The sequence below is a fragment of the Haliotis cracherodii genome, unplaced genomic scaffold, assembly GCF_022045235.1.
Source record: "Haliotis cracherodii isolate W230 unplaced genomic scaffold, xgHalCrac1.p SCAF_2, whole genome shotgun sequence".
NCBI classification, from domain to species: Eukaryota; Metazoa; Mollusca; class Gastropoda; order Lepetellida; family Haliotidae; genus Haliotis; species Haliotis cracherodii.
The window spans coordinates 64,707,621-64,733,026 of NW_027266275.1; the positions used below are offsets into that span (position 1 = coordinate 64,707,621).

The 25,406-nt window shown below is 38.0% G+C and overlaps 1 protein-coding gene across 1 annotated transcript; it reads left to right on the top strand.

Moving 5' to 3' along the window:
* The first annotated feature begins 6,596 nt into the window (after window positions 1–6,596).
* LOC139469419 (myosin heavy chain, striated muscle-like) lies at window positions 6,597–17,633 on the top strand. Its single transcript, XM_071251583.1, has 29 exons — window positions 6,597–6,794; window positions 6,952–7,095; window positions 7,319–7,475; window positions 8,389–8,416; window positions 8,582–8,687; window positions 8,813–8,905; window positions 9,117–9,180; window positions 9,346–9,444; window positions 9,691–9,794; window positions 10,431–10,832; window positions 10,941–11,111; window positions 11,271–11,574; window positions 11,711–11,784; window positions 12,001–12,088; window positions 12,231–12,348; window positions 12,510–12,767; window positions 12,999–13,464; window positions 13,578–13,787; window positions 13,945–14,090; window positions 14,250–14,340; window positions 14,529–14,585; window positions 14,826–14,912; window positions 15,127–15,293; window positions 15,700–15,778; window positions 15,943–16,188; window positions 16,391–16,587; window positions 16,733–16,826; window positions 17,042–17,242; window positions 17,481–17,633. Exons 1-29 carry the CDS (start codon window positions 6,597–6,599, stop codon window positions 17,631–17,633), a joined length of 4,602 nt encoding a protein of 1,533 aa, XP_071107684.1.
* The last annotated feature ends 7,773 nt before the right edge of the window (window positions 17,634–25,406 follow it).

Consider the following 25,406-nt stretch of genomic DNA (forward strand, 5'->3'; position numbering starts at 1 on the left):
TAGACAACCATGGTCACTCGAACTTGTGCGTTAGCCATTTTGATCATAGATAAATAAGTTGCACTCTTTATATATACCATCAAATACATACTGTATGTATTCTTAAGAAACGACTCTCCTCTAAACTCATCGTTGTTGCATTAAATGTTTAAGAGGTCGCCTTCTGCCTAGGCAATTTCGGCTGACCTGTCCCTCTTTGGGACTCCTGTGTGTGAGAAGGGTACACATATCTATTGTGAGTTTGGTGTTCACATAATTTCTGTTTTTGTATTGATATGATTTCTATTTTCTTATATTGACATGATTTCATTTTTATCCTTGACTGCTCTGTTTATATACGTTCGAGTAGCTGTCCATCTCTCAGAAATAGAGTTAGTTTGGCCTTCGCTATTGCATCTCTTGGCTTTAGGAGATCTATGACAGATAGCGGATCTAACTGCAATTCTTGTTTTAACCTAGCCCGGGCTGGGGCATGGTCTTGACATTCTAGTAACACGTGATCAATGGTTTCAGCCTGATTGCAAGATGAACAAACCTTGTCATAGTGCTTTTTGTGACCAAGTCTGAGGCGTAAGATAGCAATTTCAATTTTCCTTTCAGTTGAGTATGAGTTTGGCTTTTGTTGGACTAAACTCTAAACTCATCGGTATCATAACCCATATCAACTAAGAAACTAATTGTTTGTTCGGTTAAGAAACTGGTCATCTCTTCTCCTGTGTTTAAACATCCAACTGTATTATTTTTTACGAAACGACTCTCTAGTAAATCTCCTCTCCTCTGTTTGAACAGCACGGGCGCTAATCTAAACTACGGTAATCCGGTGTTTTTATAGCAATTGATTTGATTAAAATATACTTGCATCAGTGTATTTTATTAACGCCCAAAACCGTAAATTTAAACACATATAATAACAGATCATATACACGCATGGTGCCTTCACTTAATACTAGCTTTAATAGGTCATCCCGGAATCAAATAGTTCCCCCAAAAGCGAGGAACATCCCTTTTAGTCTGTTTATAAGAAATGTATTCCAAACAATATCCTCAGTAGATGAGAAGATCTGTTAAAGAATTGCCTCAGTAAGTCAATCACAATGACGTAATACATTTACATCAAGTACAATGCGTCAAAATGGCCGACACGATAAACGTGACGGGAGATATTCCCGAAGTTGTTAATAAACCTGTGGTTATTTCAAGCCTTTGTCATCACTGATCAATCGGCCGATCATTGAAAGGTGATTGTAAAGATTTGTCAAATAGATACTAAGGTAAACTCATAGATTACTGTAGATTGTCACTACGATAGTTTGGATATTTTGGGTTTTTTCGTTTTTATTTCTCTAGGATGGGTTGTAGCGAGGGTATCCTTAAACGGGCTATATGCAACCAAACTCTCTGACTTATCCCAGAGTAAGCTAAGACGCTAAGTTCAAAATCAAAGGGTCTAAATGACGAGAAACAACGCTTCTGTATGAATTCGTACATGTACCAGGGAATTCCCAGGGTTTTCCCCAGGAATGTGGAAATGGTCATTTCAAGAATACAGTCACGTGAAAAACGTCATGTGACCGACCTCTCGTCCAATGGAAAAGCCGCATATCTTGTAAACTTCTCATAAAAAAATAGTTACTGTTATAACAAAATGAAACACAACCCATTATCCGATAGAGGTAACTGTGCATAGCGGAGGGATATGTTATCACAATAAACTTGGAAACATGATTTGGTTTGACTTCTTGGCGCGTGTCTGAATTCCTTTAACATGTTACATATCCTAAAACTGGCTTATCAGCAAATCTCGATGCACTACGCGCGACAGATACTAGAGCAAGGCATGCCAGAAATACGAAACCTAATGCTTCCGAAAGGAAGCCTTAGGCATCACGTGCGTCGGGGGACCAGCGCCATCTCATTAGCCGTTAACAGTTGTACAAGGCGGGGCAAAAAGCATCGTTTTTCCGTCCATTTTACGCTTGAAAAACTCGACCCTTTTCCGGACACTTTCTAGACACTCGCCAATTAATCAATTTTAATGAAGTTTTAGTCGTTTTTCCGTCCAATGACCATATACTAAAAAACCGACATTTACTATATTCGTTTTTGAAAAGATTCTGTTAAGATTAAGAGCAGGTCTTTCAAGATCGAAAAACAATTCCTATTTATTTGTTCATATTATATCTGCGGATATATTTGTGAAAATATCCCAGCTTAATACCTGTAAGTTATTTTTGTGTATTACCAATGTACGTTTATTAAAATATTTATCATATTACTTATTATATGTCCATGAAATAATATAACTGGTTGTAATGTAACAATATTGCAGTTACATCACGCCGTGTCAGCTTGATTATGGAGGAAAGCACGAAGTAATGCAGGTCTTGGACGTGTACCACTTTTGTGAAACCTACGAACACGGGTATTATGCTGACAAATCTATGATGATTGACATACGTGTATCTTCCCATGTGAATTGTAAAATTACATTAACACACAAAATATTAATGGCAATCTTTCGATCAAAAGTAAAAACTCTCTGATGTTTGAACAATGATAATCTATGAAGGTGTAGCACTTAATCTTTCAAAATAAATGTACTTTCTTTATTCGTGTATTTATTGCGATAGCATTTATATTGTAAAAAGGGGAAAGTTCATGATTTTTCTACTTTCGATGTTTACACATATCACTACAATGTACGACCTGACAAATGACGTGTTCTCAATGGCTGGGGAGGATAAATAACACGATATCTACCTCAAACAGCCGATTCCATGTCGATAGACAGACAGACAATAGTTTATTAACGTTTCACATCTGTACATACATAAAACAGCTTTGTACAACTTGACATAGATAGAATGTACAGAACCATTCAATAGAATTATGAGAGACAAATTATCATAAAATTTATACATAAATGATATAAAGATGATATAGTAAAAAGTTAACCAAATAAAAGATGTTTTCTACGATTAAGAATTAAAAAGCAGACTTTGGCAAGTATAAAACACACACTGGAGTCACTGAAAATTAAACAAAGTTTGTCGATATCAGGTATATCTAAAACATTCTAAGATTTAGCAATACATTCATTAAAAAGAGTTGCCCTGATATCGTCATATAATACGCAGTGAAACAAAACATGGACCTCGTCTTCTGCGCTGTCATTACAGTGAAAACATTTTCTATTGTGGACAGGTACACCTTCGTACCGACCGGTTTCCACTCGAATAGGAGCCACGCCACATCTAAACTTGGCTAGTGCCGATCTTTAGTTTCCATCTTATTTGAAACATAGTATTCTGTCCCATATACTTGTTTGTAACATCGGTACATTCTCAATTTATTAAGCCCATTTCGCCCCTCTTCCTTTCTTAACATATCACTCCTGTTGCGTTTAATAGAGGTCCTAAGTCCATATTAGTAAACTTCTTGATAGGTACTTTACACGCTGCAGCGAGAACGTCGGGGTCTTGGGTATATTGCGTCATCTATTACCTAGTGTCATGTAACTCCTCCTCGCCTCATTACCGCTCGGGACTTTCCTCAAATGTGTGGCCCCGTCAGTTTTGCGTTTTTCAGACAAACGCTATGACACTTTTAATCATATGCTCATGTTCATCTGTTAACAATTGTACACAAATGTAGTTTGACAGTTTTCAAACCATTTCATATGTCAAACTGTTCAAAATATGTACATTGAATGGGATATATTATAGACATTGTACGCTAAGTGTCGCATTGGTAGTATACAAGAGTAGTAGCTAGCATTCTTTCTGTAGAGAAATTCACTATATGCGAATAGTCAAGTGCGTTAACAATTTCTGTGGGTGATGAAGCCTTTATATACTCAGTCTATTTTCAATACACACAAATCATACGGATACGAGGCTAAATACTGTATCATTACTATCTATAATATCATATAAACCAAATAAATTTGCGGCGATACACCATAAAATGTAAAACAAAATGTTTAGATCCTAATCACAAACACTAGGCACGATCCTTGTCCCATATCTGTAACGCTTTTGGAGGCATAAACATGTTTAGCATTGTGTTTAGGATCTAAACTTGTTTGGGCCTTGACACGCGTTAAAAGTACGGGACGGGGAACGTGCATACGTTTGTGTTTAGGACATAAACACATTTCTAAAATGTACACACATGCAAATAATCTTTGATATTTATACAAATTTATTACGTAAACAATTCATTAAACTATGATGTGAAAAGCAGTAATTCATTTTATAAATATTTTCTTATGATTATGAAAAGGGTTTTGTCACTTTCATTTGCATATAAACATCTGTCTGGACATGATACAATGCTCACAATCAACAAGAAGTGCATACCTGTCCAACAGGCTGCAGTACTATGTGGCGTTATATAATAATCTGCATACTCTGAAGTAAATGCAGTTCAATACAGTATAAAAATATCTTTTTTTATTTTATCTTGAAATAAGATTCCCCCAAAACTGATAAGTAAAAAATATAGCTAAATGTCAACATGGAACAAAAATGGGCCACTGACGAGACACGAACATGAAAAATCGTGTTTGTAATTTAATTACACTTATGAAAATAATATTCTTTATATACAAGTCTTGATAGTTTTGCAGATTCTTGTAAATTTACATGTCCTGAAGAGGCTTTGAAAGAGCCGAAATTACTTGGCGAACAGTAAATGAAATACATGTATACATAATTCAAATATTCATCGAATGAAATTAAATAGTAAATTTACATGAATGTTTAAAATATTCGCAGAAAAGCACAGGATAATGTGCTATAATTATCAATGTATACGCTTTACAATTTGTAGACATATTTGAAGCAGGAAATGCATAACATTATACTTCCAGTGACAATAAATAGAAACTAGTTGTTACAAGGTTATCAATGCCATTACGAAGTCACTCAGACAGATACACGTGTGCCCTGCTGCTTCCATCATTGCTGGTCACTGCGTGATACCATATACCGTAAGACGTTCTGCTGTCTCACATTGGTATTGGACCAATCGGATGCTAGCTGACATAACAGATCCAACAAACGCTGGGTATATGAAGGGGTAGAATCTATGAGAAGACAGTTGATCAACATTAACCGTAGCAGAACAGGAGACACACCAGCTCTCGTCATAAACATTGGGTTTGCATATTTATTGTTTAAGACGCTGACTTAAATATCGTTTTTGAACAAATTACAACTGTGCATATTTTCTCGCAAAAATATGTATTAAGGTTCAATGAGTAAGTGAGTTGGTATTCGAGCACTATTTTACTATAAGAGTTATATTGCGACGTGCCAGGTTGTTGACGTAGGTCTTAGAAGTGTACCACTTTCGTAAAACCCATTAGCTTGTCTATCATGTGAACAACGTTCGACTATGGTTAAGTAAAACGTACAAATATTGTAAATATATGATGCGCACTTCCTATAGGTACTTACTACGCGTGTCGATCGATTCAGAAATAGATGAGTTATTGTTGATTATTTCTGATTTTTGGTGAATGTGTGTGTGTATTTGTGTGTGTGTGTGTGTGTGTGTGTGTGTGTGTGTGAGAGAGAGAGAGAGAGAGAGAAAGATTATACACACTCCAACAAAATCAACTATTTTTGCTCCATGTCATATTACCCGCCGTGATATTGCTGGAATATTGCTTAAAGCGGCGTAAAACTATACTCACTCACTCATGTCATATTATATACAATAGTTATTGGCATTGCTCTGTTTTTAGTACAGGGGAGGAAATATAGAGTGTATACAATTGTTATGGTTGCATGGATTAACCTATTGGCACATCCAGTCATTTTTATTGGAATTGATAAATTGAGATACCTTCAACCGCGGGAGGAACGAGTGGCCCAGTTGTCTAAGGCGCCGCAATTCGCTGTTAAGAATTGCGTCCCTTGGTCACACCAGAAAGTTATGATCGTGGTTCGAATGACGGTTCGATCAGATTATGTTTATAAGTTGGTTGCAGCACCATATCCGTGATCGTGGGTTTCACCGAAGTGGTAAACGTCTGAGACCTGCATCACTTCGAGCTTTCCTCCCAAATTAAGCTGATACGCCGTGATATAACTGAAATACTGTTCAAAGCGGCGTTAAATCCAATTCACCCACTCACGTTCAACCGTATATACTGCAAAAATATACAGTCAAGTCTCGTTAATCCAACACTCGTTAATCCGACAATCGGCTTCATCCGACACAAATGATGGGAACCGATTAAATCAGTGTTATTTAGACCCGTTAATCCGACAGTCTCGCACTCAAACTTAATTTGCAACAAATTACCAAAATCACTCAGTGATCAGCGTACTGCGTGGTCATCTGCCCGCGAGTACACAGCCCGTGTTTTGATGCAAGACAAGTTGGCTCGTAGTTGCAAATAACAAAGGCTGTATAGAAAAACTTTCCGAAAAATAAACAATTAATGCTGTAAATAAACAAAACAGGATTAATCACATGCTCAGATTACCTCAATCTCATTAAGTTGTGTAATTGTAATACTTCTTCCTTCAGAGCTGTCCGACTGCAGTCTTTCTTGATTTCGACGTATTTCGACTCAAGTCAACATGGCTTCATACGATCCTGCCGACCCTGAGATGCAGTATCTTGCTGTGGACCGCAAGAAGCTGATGAAGGAGCAGAACCAGTCATTTGATGCCAAGAAGTCTTGCTGGGCGCCCGATGCAGAGCAGGGATTTGTGGCTGCTGAAATACAGAGCACAACAGGAGATGACGTCACAGTCCTCCTTGTTGACTCCAAACAGGTGCGTTCATGCAATTCTTGTAAATTCATAAATACACAATAACCTTGAAAGACCTTTTTGATATTTGTATCATTACAGATCGTGCTTACTTTACTATCATCTATCGTGCATTTTTGAAAAGATGTCACAAATATATAGTTTATTCATTCATTTTCAGACGAAGACGTTTAAGAAGGACGACATCCAGTCGATGAACCCTCCCAAGTATGAAAAGATCGAGGACATCGCCAACATGACCTTCCTCAATGAGTCCTGCGTTCTGTACAACTTGAGAGCCAGATACACTTCTGGGTTGATCTATGTGAGTAACCCTCTTTCAGGCTGATAGGCTCTTACTCTCATCATATATAACGCTAACTTTGATAATGATTAATGAAGGGATTTTGTCACTTTCATATGTCAACCTACAGTTCATTCAAGTTTTCAGATGATTTGTATTCTGTTTTGTACCAATTTCTTATGAGATATTGAAAGTTGCACCAATGAAAAGACTCTAGATTTTGGAAGAATGACATATATTTCAGACCTATTCTGGTCTGTTCTGTATCGCAATCAACCCCTACCGCCGTCTCCCCATCTACACCCCGTCCATCGTTGCCAAGTACAGAGGCAAGAGGAAGACCGAGATGCCCCCTCACTTGTTCTCCATCTCTGACAACGCCTACCAGTTTATGGTGCAAGGTAATCACTGTTCAAATCAAGAGATATATAAGGATTTTAATCCAAATAATATACCCTTGATCAATTGATCATCAGACTACAACATAAACGATAGCCTAATCGGGACGACGACACGCACTTGAGTTTGTCTTGATAAGTAGCGTCCGCTAGTCGTACCAGGACCTGCTGGTTGTTGGGTCGAATTCCAGATACGTCAACTTTTCGACCGTTTTAGCACAAAGTCCGTGTAAAATTGCAAAAATGACCAACGTAAAAATAACAATAAAAACAACAGCAACGTTTATATACAATTTTTCGAAAAGAGCAGCAATCAGAGGGCTGAGTTCTTCCCTTGGATGAAGTCGGCTCGCCTGAAAAGTGAAACGCAAGGCTTTCTGTTTGCTGGTCAGGATCAGTCACTTCCCACTCGAAATCGCCAATGTGTTATTTTGCATCAAAATGTAAATATGAACTGTAGATTATGCAATGAATTTAATGAGACTGTCCAACACATTGTCAGTGGAAGCCCAGCTTTGGCACAAACAGAGAATCTCAAGCGACATGATGGCATGACTTGATCCTTTTATTACCGTCTTCGCCATGCTTGTGGTTTTGTGCCTTAGGTTTGGTACCTCCCAATCTATTGCATGACTTTGGAAGAGTACTCGGGTTGGCAGCCAGGAATACAGTTCTTCTGACAATCATGAAAATGCAGAAGGCTGCAGTCTTGGGGAGCCTTCTTCGAAAAGTTCTGGGTGGGTTCGTCCAGGCAGCGCATCCCCATTCGCTGTCTGGGCTGTAGGGGGTAAGGGCCCTGAGCTGCTGATGAGCCTAACCAGCCTGACCATGCCAGGACCATCCAAACCCTCTTTGCTGCAGTTTTGATATTTTAATCTGTATATTATAATAATAATGCAACCGTTTTCTATTACAGATCGGGAGAATCAGTCTATGCTGATAACGTAAGTATATAAATTACGAATGTGCAACAGTCTCTCACTCCTGTGAATATGTCACTTTAATAGTGTATCTCTTGTAGAATTTTCATTTCATAGTTCAATTTGACGCCCAGATGAAATAATACAAAATCTAAGAGATACACTTAACATGTATTTTGCTCTATAAAGTGGCGAATCTGGCGCCGGAAAGACTGAGAACACCAAGAAGGTCATCGCCTACTTCGCCTTTGTCGCCGCCGCCTCCAAGGGAGAAGGGGAACAAGAGGAAACGAAGGTATATACATATGGACACAATGTAATATTTTGTCACAAAAAATATATAAATCACTTTAATGTTGTTCACGTCTATTACATTCAGATTACACACAGATCATACAATCTATTTTTTGTTTCTTGCAGGGTTCTCTCGAGGATCAGATCGTGCAGGCTAACCCTGTCCTTGAGGCCTACGGTAACGCCAAGACATCCCGTAACAACAACTCCTCCAGATTCGTAAGTTAACATACTTCGATAATTGTCATAATAACTCGCAATGTACAAAGTATTTTAAGAGTAATTTAATTTGTTATACCTTACCACTAATCCTCTTGTGCCCATTAATGTATATTTCTAAGCACAATGAGACTGTTGATGACAATCCCCATTCATCCTGATCTTGCTGCTTAAAAACGTTCTATTTTAAATAACGTTCTATTTTATACAGGGTAAATTTGTTCGGATTCACTTCGCGTCTTCTGGAAAAATTGCTGGTGCCGACATTGAAACATGTGAGTAAAATGTCTTCTGCCTTTCTCTATTACAGAACTACTGGCCCCTAATGGCATACTCAAACTGAATTTCTCGTTTAGCATATAATGAATTAATGATGTAGTATCAGTTAAGATGACTAATAATCGTTTGGCTCTGTATTCATTTACTATATCTCATTACAGATTTATTGGAGAAATCCCGTGTCACTTACCAGCAATCTGTTGAGAGGAACTACCACATCTTTTACCAGATGTTGTCTGGAGCGATACCATCAGTTGCAGGTACGTACAGTCACACAGTAACAAAGCAACATAGTCTTATAGTAATGATAATTATTAACATGAGGTATAGAATACTATTAGAGTTAATGAATAGCTCCAGCGCCTAAATATTGTCTTTGGAAAACTATTTATGGACCATGTCATAAAACAAATAGTTATCAGTGATAACTATAACGCAATAATTCTGGCAAGCAAATTAAGAAATGATTAGTATGTGTGTATTTTAGGAGTACCTTGCTATTTCAGAGAGGATATTGGCCAATCCCGATGCTGGTTTGTTTACCTTCATCAACCAAGGAGTTCTCACAGTCAACGGCATTGACGATGTTGAGGAGATGAAGATGACAGACGTAATAATCCCTGTTTATTTCCAATTCTGACATTGGTCAATCAGGTTCCAAATCACAATAACCGTGTCCGATCGAAACAGCTGATTTGACGACCGAATCTATTTATAAATAAATATCTTTCTGAATCATTGTCTCATTGCCGATACCTATAACTATAAGTTACTAAAGGCAGAGTTTCGATTAACACAATGTTCAAGGTATGTAAAACAACAGGTATTGGAGAGTATATTTTCTGTTTTTGGGGAAACAGTAAGTTTGTCATTTGAGCGGCGTGACGTTATAATTGAGCACAATCAGCGCCATACTTTGTTAATAGCCTTGTATCGGCGTTTCCTTTTTTCGGAATAAACTCAACCAATTCTGCTTCACTCAACATCTTCGCTAACAACAAAGAGTTCTTGGTTACATTTGTCATTGGAAAATAGAGATAAATATACCATGTTTTCAAGGTAGAGCAAGGTCACCTACAGATTAAACGCGCTACATTTAGCCTTTGAACAGTCAGATACACATATTGAAAAATTGAGTTCGTTGACAAACAAAGTGGGGGTTTAATTTACTTAAATCACATCTGCTGGTACTGTCATGTGTCCTGCACCTAGTTCCCAATCAACAACGTCATTTTCCTGATTACAGGCTGCCTTTGATGTTTTGGGCTTCACTGAAGATGAGAAAAACAGCGCCTACAAATGCACTGGTTCCATCCTACATATGGGTGAGATGCAGTTCAAGCAGAAGGGTGAACAGGCTGAGCCTGATGGAACTGCTGAGGCTGAGAAGGTTTCCTTCCTATTGGGTGTCAACTGTGGAGACTTCCTGAAGGCTTTGTGTAAACCCAAGATCAAGGTGGCCATGGATTACGTCACCCAAGGTCGAACCAAGGATCAGGTTCTCTATTCTATCGGTGCCCTGTCCAAGTCCTTGTATGATCGGGTGTTCAACTGGTTGGTCAAGAGAGTCAACCACTCCCTGGACACCAAGAAACCCAGGCAGTTCTTCATTGGTGTGCTGGATATTGCTGGCTTCGAAATATTCGATGTAAGGAAACAATTGAACAGTTGTAACAGCTCTAATTATTTATGTTCCATTCTGTCTTTAATCGGTACATGACGTCCATCGAAACCAATACCACAATTTTGCTTTCAGTTCAACAGCTTCGAGCAGTTGTGTATCAACTACACCAACGAGCGCCTACAGCAGTTCTTCAACCACCACATGTTTGTGCTGGAACAGGAAGAATATAAGAAAGAAGGCATTGAGTGGGAGTTCATTGACTTTGGCATGGATTTGCAAGCATGCATTGAACTCATCGAGAAGGTAATCATTCCATATTTCAATGCACATCTTTCATGCCTTTAGCAAATGCACTTTTTCAATAGGATCACTCTGCCAACTGAATAAAATTATCAGTGACATCCCTTATAATTCCTGTTGAATTAGTTTAAACTTATCAACAATGTTTTGCCTACATTGTAGCCTCTTGGTATCCTGTCAATCTTAGAAGAAGAGTGCATGTTCCCCAAAGCATCTGACAAGACCTTCAAGGACAAACTGACTCAGAACCACATGGGCAAATCTCCCAACTTCCTCAAGCCTAGTAAATCCATGAAGGGTGGCCAACATGGTGACTTCGCCCTGAAACACTACGCCGGAACAGTTCCCTACAACATCGGAGGCTGGCTGGAGAAGAACAAGGACCCTGTCAATGAGACCATTGTGGAACTCCTAAAACAGTCTAAGGAGCCACTTGTCCAGTTGCTCTTCTCTCCACCTGCAGGAGGTTCGTTGCCTGCATATCTTGTATCCCTATCTTTACTTCAAAGGAATACTATTTCCAAATACTCGTCAGGTTGATTGTACGGGCTATTGGGCATATATATATGTACTGTAACATATAATGAAAATGAATGTTGCAGAAGCTGCTGAGGCCAGCGGTGGTAAGAAGAAGAAGAAGAGCTCTGCCTTCCAGACAATCTCTGCTACCCACAGGGTATGATGTAAACATCAATAGATTGCATGACTTGTGTGTCTGTCCCCTTGCACATAATCATGTGGCTAAATCGTAGTAATTCTTCTTAAAACAGAAACAATGTACAACGAATGTCTTTGATACTCGTCATATTTAGAAAAACATAGTTTCAAGAATAGGCATATTTTTATGGATTATATGGATCTAAATTATAAACCAATGTTCATTTCCTTACAGGAATCTCTGAACAAGCTCATGAAAAACCTATACTCCACACATCCCCATTTTGTGCGGTGTATCATTCCAAACGAGACCAAGACACCAGGTATGAAGAATTGGTGGTTTACTTTTGCTATGACATGAAAAATCCCACACTATGTCAACTTTGTCCTTCTGGTTAATGGTGTAATCTTACAGCCTTCCTTTATACGTCGGATTGAACTTATACATGTATGTGTCTGGTTTAGGTCTGATTGATGCTGGACTTGTTCTCCATCAGCTGCAGTGTAACGGTGTACTTGAGGGTATTCGTATCTGCAGAAAGGGATTCCCGAGCAGGATCATCTACTCTGAATTCAAACAAAGGTGTGTATAGTAATACTGTATTTTGATTTAGAGTCATCAAAACAGTCAACACTGGTTACTGTAATTGAACCTTGCAAAATTGAAATACAGTGGTGCCATTCTAGCAATTTGTTTTCTCATTGCATATTGTTGATTCTGAAATTAATGACGTATCTTTTAAGGTACTCCATCCTGGCTCCCAATGCTATCCCTGAAGGGTTTGTTGAGGGCAAGGTCGTATCTGGAAAGATTCTGGAAGCTCTGGAGTTGGGCCAAGATGAATATCGTCTAGGCAACACAAAGGTGTTCTTCAAGGCGGGTGTTCTTGGTTACCTGGAAGAAATCCGTGATGAACGTCTATCTGTTATTGTAGCTTTGTTCCAAGCTCACATTCGTGGCTACCTGATGAGGAAATATCTCAAGAATCTTCATGACAAGAGGTTGGTTCAACGCGATTCTTTAATGTGTATAAATCACATATTAGCATACTCATGCATTTCTTTGCCTTTCACGCCCAGTGGAATCTATTTCCTCGGAGGACTGTTCATTCACTTGCATTGACGTTTTATATTTTCAAAGTATATGAGAAAAATCATATTCATATTTAGATTTGATTTAAGTTATCACATTTAAATATGTATATTTTTATATAACATTATTCTATGTTTCAGAGTTTCGTTGGAACTAATCCAAAAGAACATCCGTAAGTGGCTTGCCATGAGGAACTGGTGCTGGTGGAGATTCTACACATTGGTCAAGCCACTCCTGAGTGTTGCTGCTGCTGAGGACGAGATGAAACAGAAGGAAGAAGCACTTGGTAAAACAAAGGGTGAACTTGAGAAGATCATGCAGAGGTGCAAGGATCTTGAGGAACAGAGCGTTACCTTAACAGAGGCCAAGAACAACTTGTTCCTACAGGTTCAAACCCAACAAGATACCATCGATGACTGTGAAGAGAGAATTGAGCAGCTCCTAAAGCAAAAAGAAGAGACAGATGTCCAAATGAAGGAACTCAATGATCGTTTAACAGAGGAAGAATCTAACAACGCCATGCTAACTGAAAAGCAAAAACAGATGGATACTGAAATCTGTGGTCTCAAGACAAACGTCGAATCTCTTGAAGGAACTGTATCAAAGGTATTCATATTGTTTTTCTCTTAAATTATACATAAATATCCGATAACGCTGATTTTGTAACACTAAAACATCTGACATATCGCTAATTATTCATTAACTATTTTGTTCATCAGTGTCAACATGACATCAAAACGAAGGATGGTCAAATCAGAACTCTCAACGACGAAATGGCCAAATTGGATGAAACGGTTGCCAAACTAACAAAGGGCAAGAAGGATGTTGAGGATCAGCTTGCCAAGACTAAGTCTAGTCTAGAAACCGAGGAGGACAAAAATGCCAATCTCAATAAACTCAGACAAAAGCTTGAAGGTGCCATTGTTGAGGTAGGAATCTTATAAATGCATATTTAGAGATAATATAATTAAAATGATTCATTCTTAAAATTTATATTTGCTGTGAGTACCACAGCAAATAATTCTACAGAACATATTTTCTACTATTCCGAATTTGATGAAATCAATATATGCTTGCAATTGGCAGCTGGAAGATATGCTTGACCACGAAAAGAAGGTTCATGCTGAAGTTGAGAAGGTCAAGAGGAAGTTGGAACAGGATCTGAAGGCCTCTAAGGACAACTGTGAAGATCTTTGTCACATAAAGACCGATCTCGAAGAGACTCTGAAGAAGTAAGTAAACAAGGAAAGAGACATATAACATCATTTGGGTGAAAAGATGTTCACAAGTAAATAAAACGTTCCCCATTCGTATGAACTATTCATTGTGCTCAAGGTACTATCCGTATTGTTAAACTAATTTGATAAAAGCAAATCATTTGCCTTGTTTAGGAAAGAAAAAGACATCGCTGGTCTTACCTCTGAACTTGAGGACTCTGAGGCACATGGTATTCAACAACAGAAGAAAAACAAGGATCTGCAGGTAAATGATGCTCTCATGTTACATCTATATGAGCATACCATATATAAAAAAATAAGCATTTATCATGGAAAGTTGCGACTAATATAACTATCATTGTTTTCAATGGTTCAAGGAATGGTGAAAAAAGTAAATGAATAATTCTAAAGATGATCTTTGAATTTTATTGCAATTTTTTTGTGCCTTGGCAGAACAATCTTGACGAATGTCAAGAACGGCTCGAATCAGAGAAACAGACAAGGTCTAAGGTTTGTTGAAAGACATGTGTAAAGCTGATCCCATGAAAGCTATTGTAAAATGTTCTTCCAACATATGATTATCTTACGTAACAATCACATCACTGTTATTACATAAATATGTGATACAATGATAATACCTAATGCTTTTTATTACGTGCATATAATGTATGATCGACATAAAGGCAGATCATGATATGTATAGTTATAGTATGTAAAGCTATTTTAATGACTCAAACAAATACATTTCAGGTGGAGAAACAGAGAACCCAGTTTGCCACTGAAATTGACAGTATGTCTCAGCACATTGAAGAATGTAACAGCACCATTTCGTCACAGGTACAAACTCTTATCTATACATCTACAACTGTGATATTAAAAATATATGACATTTTAAAAAATATGACATCATATAGTTGTTTAGTATTATATTTATGTTTTCTGAAATCATCAGTACGATCTGTGAATCCCATTATTTGCGTCCTCTCTGCCTAAGGCAGCGTAAACACATACTCATAATAGTTGTTAGTTATACAAATATATTCATCTTTAGACGGACGTCATCAAAAAGCGGGACACGGAGATTCAAAAGCTGAAGCACGACATGGAGGAAGCATCTTCCCAGCATGAGTCTCAGATTGTAAACCTCCGCAAGAAGCAGAAGGACGCCATGACTGAGATGAATGACCAGATGGAACAACTTCAGAAGATTAAACAAAGGTAATGAAGCAATTTCAAGTAAAATTTATATTGTTTTTGATGAATTGGCGAACTTGTCTCCTCTGTTTAATTTAATTTTGCCATTCATGTCACTGGAAGCTCTACAGTTGGGCCAAGATGAATATCATCTAGGCAACACAAAGGTGTTCTTCAAGGCGGGTGTACTTGGTTACCTGGAAGAAATCCGTGATGAACGTCTATCGGTTATTGTGGCTTTGTGCCAAGCTGTTGATTGCGACACGGTAGTTGTTGCAAAAACTGTTATATGCTAGTCCTGAATAGCTGATTATTGCAATATTATCCCAATTTGAATAGCGTCCAAATAACACACATAGGGAAAATGAGACACTAACACACTACTATAAGATTGCAACTCTCAGTGAAATATTTCAAAAATACTTTCCAGGTTGGAAAAGGAGAAGAACCAACTGACTGCTGATGTTGATGAACTTCAAAATGAAGTCGAACACGCCAAGAAAAACAAGGTAAGTTCCATTGTCCAACATTGTGCAGAGGGATGCGCTTTGACTGATGCGCTTTTTCTAACTCTTTGCTTTTTCCCAGGGCTGTTCTCACCGTTTAAAAAATATATGAAATTAAAAATCGGTATATCGTATACGTTTATTCCCTCAATTAATCTATTTTCCAGGGCTGTTCCGGTGTGATGTCCAAGCAAATGCAAACCCAAATGACAGACCTCAATACCCAGGTTGAGGAAAGTGTCCAGCAGATCAGTGAGATGCAGATAGAGAAGAATAGACTGATGACAGAGTCAGCTGACCTCACCCGTCAGCTGGAAGAAGCTGAACACAGAATTGGGAAACTTAGCAAGGACAAATCATCTCTCAGTGTCCAGATGGAAGATATTAGACGTACCTCTGATGACGAACAGAGAGTAAGTTTTGAAGGCAGTGTATTGATTTTCCCACATAGTTACAATGTGTGAAGCCCATTTCTAGTGTCACCTCCGTGATATGGATAGAGTATTACTAAAAGCGGCATAAAATTAAACTCACTCATTCGCTGTTGTACACACAATAAACAACAGAAACAACAAATGATGAGATCTTTCATATTCTTCACAATGTCAATTCCAGGCCCGCCAGCGACTCCAGACAGAGATGAGGAACATGAACACTGACATGGTCAGTCTCAGGGAACAGCTTACGGAGGAGCAGGAGTCCCGGGCAGCACTACAGCGGCAGTTGTCCAAGTCTAACCAGGAGATGCTTATGTGGAGGTCTAAATATGAGACTGAGGGCACTGTCAGGGTCGACGAGCTTGAGGAATCTAGGTAAAGACACACTTTAAAATAATATTTCATAATCTTTAAACATATAATATATACATGTCAAATAAACAAGTTAATTACATGTCATGTGGAAGGTGAGTAAGTCTTATAGAAATGATTGTAAACATGTATTGATTAATCCTTGCAGACGCCGAATCCAAACCAAACTCACTGAAGCCGAGCACAATATGTCGACTGCCTATGCTAAGGCCAGTTCTCTTGAAATCAGTAAGGCCAAAATGGTACGTAAAGTAAATGTCTAAACATAGATTTATAGATATTGGACCAATAACGTCTGAGATCTAAAATGCCACCTGCCAAAAAGTAATCTTATTGCAATATATTCATTAATATATCTGAATATCACATATGAAGTTGCATTGCTATTGCATTAGTATCTTCAACAACATATTTTCGAAGTCAGTAAAATTTTACCAGCATTATTGTTTCTGCTCAGGTAAGAGATCTTGAGGAAGAGCTTGAGAAGGAGCGAATGCGTCATGGTGAGTCTGTCAAGAATTGTCGCCACTACGAGCGTTATGTGAAAGACATTGCTTACAAAGTGGATGAAGACAAGAAGACCATTAACAAACTGCAGGACATCATTGACAAGCAGAGCGGCCAGATGAAGATGTACAAGTCACAGGTGGCGGATGCGGTAAGTGTGACTACCAGTGAGAGGTATTGTAATACTATAGAACTCATAACTTAAAGGTAAAAGCACTTTACGGATTGACTGATTGACTGCAGCGTTCACAATACAAGCAAAGTCGAATGAGATATGGAATACAGAGAGTGATGATAATACATAAGATTACAAGTATTCTTATAACGTAGCATAGTTGGCAATAATTTATTGTTTTGCAATCCTAACTCCCTCGTACGTCTCTATACAGGAGGAGATGGCGACCATGAACATGAACAAATACCGCAAGGTGAAACAGGAGTTGGAGGATGCTGAGACCAGAGCCAGCAGGGCTGAAGAAACCATGGCAAGTTACAGTAGGAAAACTCGCTCCTACACCGTCTACTCTGACAACTCGTACTAGGTCATGGTTCCAGCTCAGACGATCAAAGATGATTAGCGATGATCCTTTGAAAATCTCAATGTAATGCCCATCACTTTCTAAGGAATATGAATGATTGAGTCGTTTTCTCTGAAGACAATGATCTTTCCTTATCCAATAACCGTAATATATTCAAAGATATTTGTGTCTTGAGTCAATCTGCGCTGCAACTGAGCGGCCTGTAGTATATGAAATAAATATATTTATTGCTTCATTCTTCTTGTAATGTTGTTTTGTGAGACAGCCCAGCCTTCATCAGTGATAACATTTTAGTCGTACGATCTATGTCACGGAAACATGGGACGCACATGCCTATAATAGCAAATTAGAAACACATACAGAGCATTGTGATTTCGTATCTGCAAACTGATTATTATCTGAACTGAAACAGTTCAATAGCACCAAGAGTTTTCTTCGAGGCTGCCTTGTTTAACCAGTGACAAACGTTGGTTCAGTGAATCATAACATAAAGCTGATATAGTTAGTGGTACTAATTATATACCACCATACACGTAACGACTACATAATTATACCTACAAAAACGATTACATAGCGATACTATGTGCACATATCCCTGTACACATGCTGGTAGACTTCCACAAACACACGAATCACTGCAATTATGCACACACCGTTACAAGCTGATATTAGTCTATGGTAAAGTAGTACTACCACCCCGAATAATTGTGAAAGGCATTTTGATATATAGCTAGATGCACCTTTGTGCAAAGAATACACCATAAAACTTGAGCACTGACACACCCAACACAATACCCGACACTCTGTAATAACCTATATAACATCAGGGACTTTTAGATTATAGCTAGACCTTAATTATCCTTGTGAATTTTTACATTCACATTTTTTGTCGTTCTGATTAAACAAATTGCTACCACTGTCTACAAATAAATAAAAACGACAAAACCTTACCGTATTCATAAGAAATCTCTGCCAAAAGCATTGTTGATTGTACTACGTCATGAGCATGCGTTGATGAATCACTATCAAATAGTGATGAAACCAGGTGTTCGCGAAAACGTGAGCGTATCCTTCCCGACCGCTGGCACCCGTCACAAACACATGCAGAAAGAGGATGCCCGATTGTGCCTTAAAAGTTGTGAAACACCAAAGGCTTTAACTGCAGAAATAACTGGAATGCTTAACAAAACTAGACATAAACGATCCATGCTTCGTTTTACACAATTGCCCTACTATAACAATGTAGAGTCGTAACCATTGAGTAATAATGGATGTGTTGTGTCTTCACTTTATATTTACATACATCCTACATTACGTTTAGGCCTTTTATTTAAATGAACAAACTCGTACTTTAATCTGCTGACAACTCACGGTCATTTCGACAAACAAAATTAGTGACCAAGAAAACTTACCCAGTTGTATTTGTAATAAACACATACAATATGTACCCAAACACATAATACACACTCTGCTGCCTAGTAGTTCACTCCCCTTACAAACATGGGCAACGCGTTACGCAACCCGTCCGCCACGCGTGTGACACCCATGTGCAACGCGTAGAACACGTGTGTGCACCCCGTCGCCACTCGTGTGCAACGCGTGACACACTCATTACAGAGGGAACAAACCTTTGATCAAAGGAAGACCTATTGTAAGCTGGAATTGGAAGTAGTGACAAGGAGAGCAATATTTGATATACTGACGAAAAATGTTGAAACTTAACTTATGGTATATACTTTCTGATGTCTCCTTTTCAGATGTTTTGTTTTTGTTGAAAAATATGAGTACCGTTGTGATCAATCAGATCCATCTTTATACGACCATTGGCTTCTACATGATCTTTTGAGATGGTGTTAAGAGAATACATGATCCTGGAAAATGGATAGCATTGTTTTTATTGGACCCTAATTACTTTATGATGGTTGGGTCTCTTAAGTAGCCGTGGCGCTGAGAAAGAGCAGCATTTACTTATAATAAAAAAATAATCAGTTCTGTATATCTCTTAATGGCCGTCATACAGATATGTTCTCAGATAATATTGGTGTAAAACAAGGTTCCGTCCTATCTCCGACATGGCTGCAGGGAGGGCTTAATTTGTCGTAATAAGTAAATGTAATCATTGGGTGGCATGTCATGTGATGTTTTCAATACCCCTTACAGTAACATGGTACAACCAATTTTATCTTATGGATAAGCGATTTGGGGAACTAGAGAATTTAGTTGTACAAATGCTATTCAAAATATAGCCTGTCGTTTTTTTCTAGGGATAGGTGATAAAACTCCAAATTTGGCCATCAGCGGCGAGATGGGTTGGCTGTCTTGTTTTAAAAAAAACCCCAGAAAATTGAGGTAATCCGTTTTACAGTCAAAATGTGCAACAAATTTATAAACCGCTTAAATAGTCAATTATTATACAGATTGACTGCAAAATATGTCTATTTGTATTATAATGATAACGAATTCCAAACATTTTTATTTTCAATATCATTACCAAGTGACTGAAAATGTAAGGATTAAAAGTACATTTCTATATTGCTTGGCTTCAAATCCTAGCATAATTAAACTATTGTGATGTTTTTAAGCCCTTTTGACCGTCTTAATCATTATTAGTCAATCTGTTAAGTAAATGGACAGCTTTTGCAGTCATAATGACTGACATATTTAGAAATTTTATCAATTGCCTGAGAGAATCACATTTTAAATCTATCGCGCGTCGAAGAACTTCCCAACCAAGACATAGAGGAACAAGAATGATTCTGTTCAATGCAACAGCAAATGAAGGAAAACAAAATGCAAATATCATATTTACAACCTACCAAGTTTATATGTATAATTTTAGGCAACTTATATTCCTTGTTCGGGGAATGTATCCGTGAATATTCGCATAAAGGAATAATATCCCACACGAGTGCAGCTGTACAATGAAACTTATTCGTGTCATTGTCTCTGTAACAATCAAATATTCTAAAATATATGTATCGTTTCGGGATATTATAACCCGTGTTCGTTTCTCAACTGATCACTTAGTTTGTTTCAGGTGTTTCACAGGTGTCAAGTCACAAAAATCAACTGAGAAAGCCCACGTGACAACTTTTTTCGTAATATCCACGGTTCTTTAAAAAAATTCCACTGAGTTAGATAACAATGAGCAATCAATCAATGAATTATCGGTTAACCCTTTGAACAAAGTATGTTGTTTTTACATCGGCACTTCACGCCATGATATGAGTGAATTCCCTTTCCTTCAGTAAACCTACATATGTAATTTTCTTTGATAGGCATTTAGAATTTGGAGTACTAAGTAAGAATAAGAATTTATGTATTGAATCATATGTAAACACTTAAACACTTACGTTTGACATATCCACTGTGCAAGAAAACAGTAATTAATAAGTCAACGTATTTTCTGTTAATCCTTTGATGGCTAGGAATGATCCGTTGATTTACAAAAAAAAAGTAAATCAACTGATCATTCCTAGCCATCAAAGGTCTCTTGCTGGGCTGCCACGTGCATATTACATAACGCACATTTCACCTCACTTCAAACCTGGATTTAGATTGAATAATTACCCAAGACACAATAAATGCCAAATGAGTGGTGCTACCACTAATTATACCTGTACTAAATTCATTAACTGAGCATCAAGTGAATGACGACAAATACACAAGTGTAGGATTATACCAGAAAACGTGGATGACAACAACAGAGTTGTAATCGTATTTTCCACGCAATCCGAAATCCGAAAATGCGTTCACTGCAGGGAATCTTTTTTTTATTATTAAACTAAAACTCTCAGGGGTATTTCCAAATGATGTTTTCCGATTAGCTTCCGACATTCTTTTTGTCTGTTTGTTTAGGCTCAATAAATTAATTAACATGCGGCCTTTGTTGAAATCTATATAGATACGTAAAACAAAATTGCCTCCAAGTTTATTTACGCTGTCTTTACAGACGGTAGCCCAGTTAGTGAGCCCCAGTGGCCAGTGTCAGACAGCCGAGAAGAAGCCAGAGATTAGTACCCCTTTAAGATGTAATTAGTGGTATCAGCCCTCTGTCCCTTCAATGTGTGTGTTCGGACGATGGCGTCTGGTATATATAGCAATCAGTGGTTTACATTTGGCGTTTTTTTTCTCCTGGGGTAATTACATGTATTTCATCAACGATTGGGTCATTAATTTAAATGTGATCATTGAAGTGTAGAATGTCTTACTGATTAGAGGTGCGGTAAATACCTATGGATGTCAAGTCAACAAAGCTAGAGATAACGTATTGAATCATAACTATGTGCAAGGTTTCTTAATGCATATTTTTTCTGGAGAATGTGTTTCTAATACAAGTACTATGCAACATTATACATTTAACTATATGAATATTTATAATAAAGCCCTGCATATGAAGATAAATGTGAATACGTGTGACTATTTAATAGATGTCAACACCTTTTAACCACAGCAAAAAAAATGCAGTTTCCGGTATCCGGATACCTGCCGGATACCACCGGACACTTACCCAAAACGCGTCCGGGTATCCGGTGGCAGATACCAGGCCGGATACCAGATCCGTGGTATCCGGCATGGACACCTCACCTGAAAGTATGCCACCTGGAATCCGGGTGTCCGGCACCGGATACCTCACCGGATACCTCAATCTGGGTGTCCAAGGATCCGGCACCGGATACCAAGGATCCGGCACCGGATACCTCATTCTGAGTTTCCAAAAACATGTCACAATTTGGGGGTGCATTTTGTTCAATTAAGTGTGAAACACCTAAATATATATTGGAAACTAACCATGAAAATTGAACATTGCTGAAGGAATCCGGCAGGTATCCGGCAGGTATCCGGATGCAATTTTTCGAGATGTCTTAATCCTGGTAAATGATGTTAGCCTGGGCATATCAGATAGCTGTAGTAACATTCTGTGTCATTTTAGTTGTAAATATCCCCTTAAAGTTGAGATCTATGGGCATGTACTTTTGGAGAAGACAATTTTTTCAATCTTTTTAGATGTTAAGCTGTTTAATGAACAAACATCAGTTCTAATACATGTATGATGATACCCTTAAATTTCATGTTCAGACTTCCAGATTGTTCTGAGTGAAAGTATAAACTCATCGACTGTGTGCTCACTTTGGCCTTTGGTCCTAGTGAGATGATAATATGATCATTTGTAAAGGTACAAGTACTTGTTACGAGCATACCAGCTTCATTTAAGTTTTGAAACACAATATGCCTCACTCTGAGGGTGACATGTACCAGATTTCATCACACTACAGAGAGCTGTTCCTCAGTTACTGTGAACATTTTTACTGAAAGACATTGAAAGCTAATTTGACCTTCAATATCAGTTGCGACTATTTCAAAAACAATTGTAAATTGCTTCATTCAGTATAACATTGACAAACATATGACAATGATATACAACTATATGTATAAGAGTTATTTAGACTTCTGCAGGAAAAGGCACATTAGAGAACAAGAGTCATCAGAAAGATGACATAACCCCCCGGCAGCTGTCTGTAAAGTAACCACTAGTAAATGTGCAATTCTGTATGTAATGAGTCAACAGTTTAAAGTTCTTTAAGAAGCATACATTGTTTATCCACAAAAGATCCACCATGGTCGCATCCATATGAATGCCAAGTTTCGATCAAATACATTGAATGGTTTTCGAATTCTGCCCCAGAAACGAACCTCATCCCCAATTGAATCTATGTCCAACTTCATTCCATAAAAATTTAAAAAAATAAAAATTAGAAAAATCCCAAAATATCAAAAGGCATCACTTCAGTATGTGCCTGATAGCTTTGCCAAGTTTCGATCAAATACACTGAATGGTTTTTGAATTCTGCCCCGGAAACGAACCCCATCCCCAATTGAGTCTATGTCCAACGTCATTCCATAAAAAAAATAAAATAATTTTTTTTAGAAAAATCCCAAAATATCGAAAGGCACCACTTCAGTATGTGCCTGATAGATTTGCCAAGTTTCGATCAAATACACTGAATGGTTTGGGAATCCTTCCCCTGGAAAAGGAAATGATTACGGATGGACGGACGGACAGACAGACTGGCTGATCGCTACATCACCCCGTATTATATGCCGGGGGGATAAAAAGTAAGTGTATGACCTGTTGCCAACTTCTATCCCTGCCCTAAGGAAGAGTTTGGCCATTAACAATTTTTTTGTCTGGCTATGACATTGACCTTTGACATAGCAGATCAATGTGTTATTCCAAAGATGTCCAAGCAATGCATGGTTTCATCCGATAACTATGGCTATCAAAGTGAGGCAAAATATTGGAAAATCCCCATTTACACACCTGGCTAAAGAAACATAAACAACAAACAAATTATCAATTTCTTTTATTTATATGCCTATATCACACACTGAACATTGTTCACATGATGGTTCCTGATGCAGTATGCAATTTCCTCCTATTCTTCAATACTCATAACAGAGTGGGATAACTGTTCGCTTGAAAGCATAAGCAGACCATGCTCACCAGTTCAGAGTTACTTGCCCTCAAATATCCTTTCCCTTCTATATTGCCATGGAAAAACAGGAACCAGGATGAGGGGAGGCCAGATCGGCTCTATCCCTGTTGCATTGTGTTAGTAGAATTGTGAAAATTCTATTTGGTGTTTGGGTCCACATTTATAGACAAGTAGTCGCAAACATCATTCCTTTCAAGTGATTACCACATGGCCAAAGACAATAATTTCTTCAACGTCCTTGAAGGGTCCCACTCCGACTTGGCATTGGCTGGTCTTCTCACATTAGCCAGACCAGCCTGTGTGAGTGTGTCCCAGTGTCAATTGGGATATAACTTCTTGGTAGGCCCCCATTAATTAATGGTAGATATTAATCATCAATAATAAGTGAGATAATTATTTTCAATGTGGCTCCCATTGCAACTGAAGCAAGGAACGATTCAAATTAAGCCTGATTCAGCTGCTACATTTATATGTCCTTGCTTCTCTAATCAGTAATTCAATCAGTTGTATAGTGACTTGATATTTGGAGAAAATATCTGTTGTATGAAATCCTAATGTTACTTACTTTTGTATTTGAGATGATATTTGTATTTGGTAGCCTAGTGGGTAATGCGTTCTCCGAAGCACTGGGTTCTGTTCCCCACATGGGTACTGTGTGAAAAGCCCATTTCTGGTGTCCCCGCAGATATATTGCTGGAATATTGCTAAAAGCTGTGTGGAACTATACTAACTTGCACACTCATTATATAATATTTTGAGATCACTTACATTACTTGTGTGATTGAAAGTTTTGATAATTATGAATACCGTATTCGACAGAATAAGCGCCCAGGGCGCTCTCAAAATTTCCTGCTTTATGCTGGCAGCCTGAAATGTTAATGTACGACAAATATATTTTTCCAGAATGAAATTCCCCATAATTAAGGGTGCATATCACACACGAATGAGTATTATATGCAAATAAATAAGTCTTGTATACATTGATCAATTGGAAAGGGTGCTATTTGGGATTGTTAACGAGACAATATATTAGCAAAAATTCCCGTGGGCGCTTATTAGAGCGAGGCGCTTATTACATCAAATACGGTAGTTCTGTTTTATGTATAAGAACCTATTTTATGCAATTTGCATTGCCTTGTTTAACCTTCCTTATGTTTTGATGTAATGCAAACATTTGAGAAAAAATCAGGTGAGCCTGCCTTATGGCACTACAGGAATTGTTTTCAGAAGATCAATTACAATTTTGTATTTTCTGTAAAATTTACTGGGATATAACTTC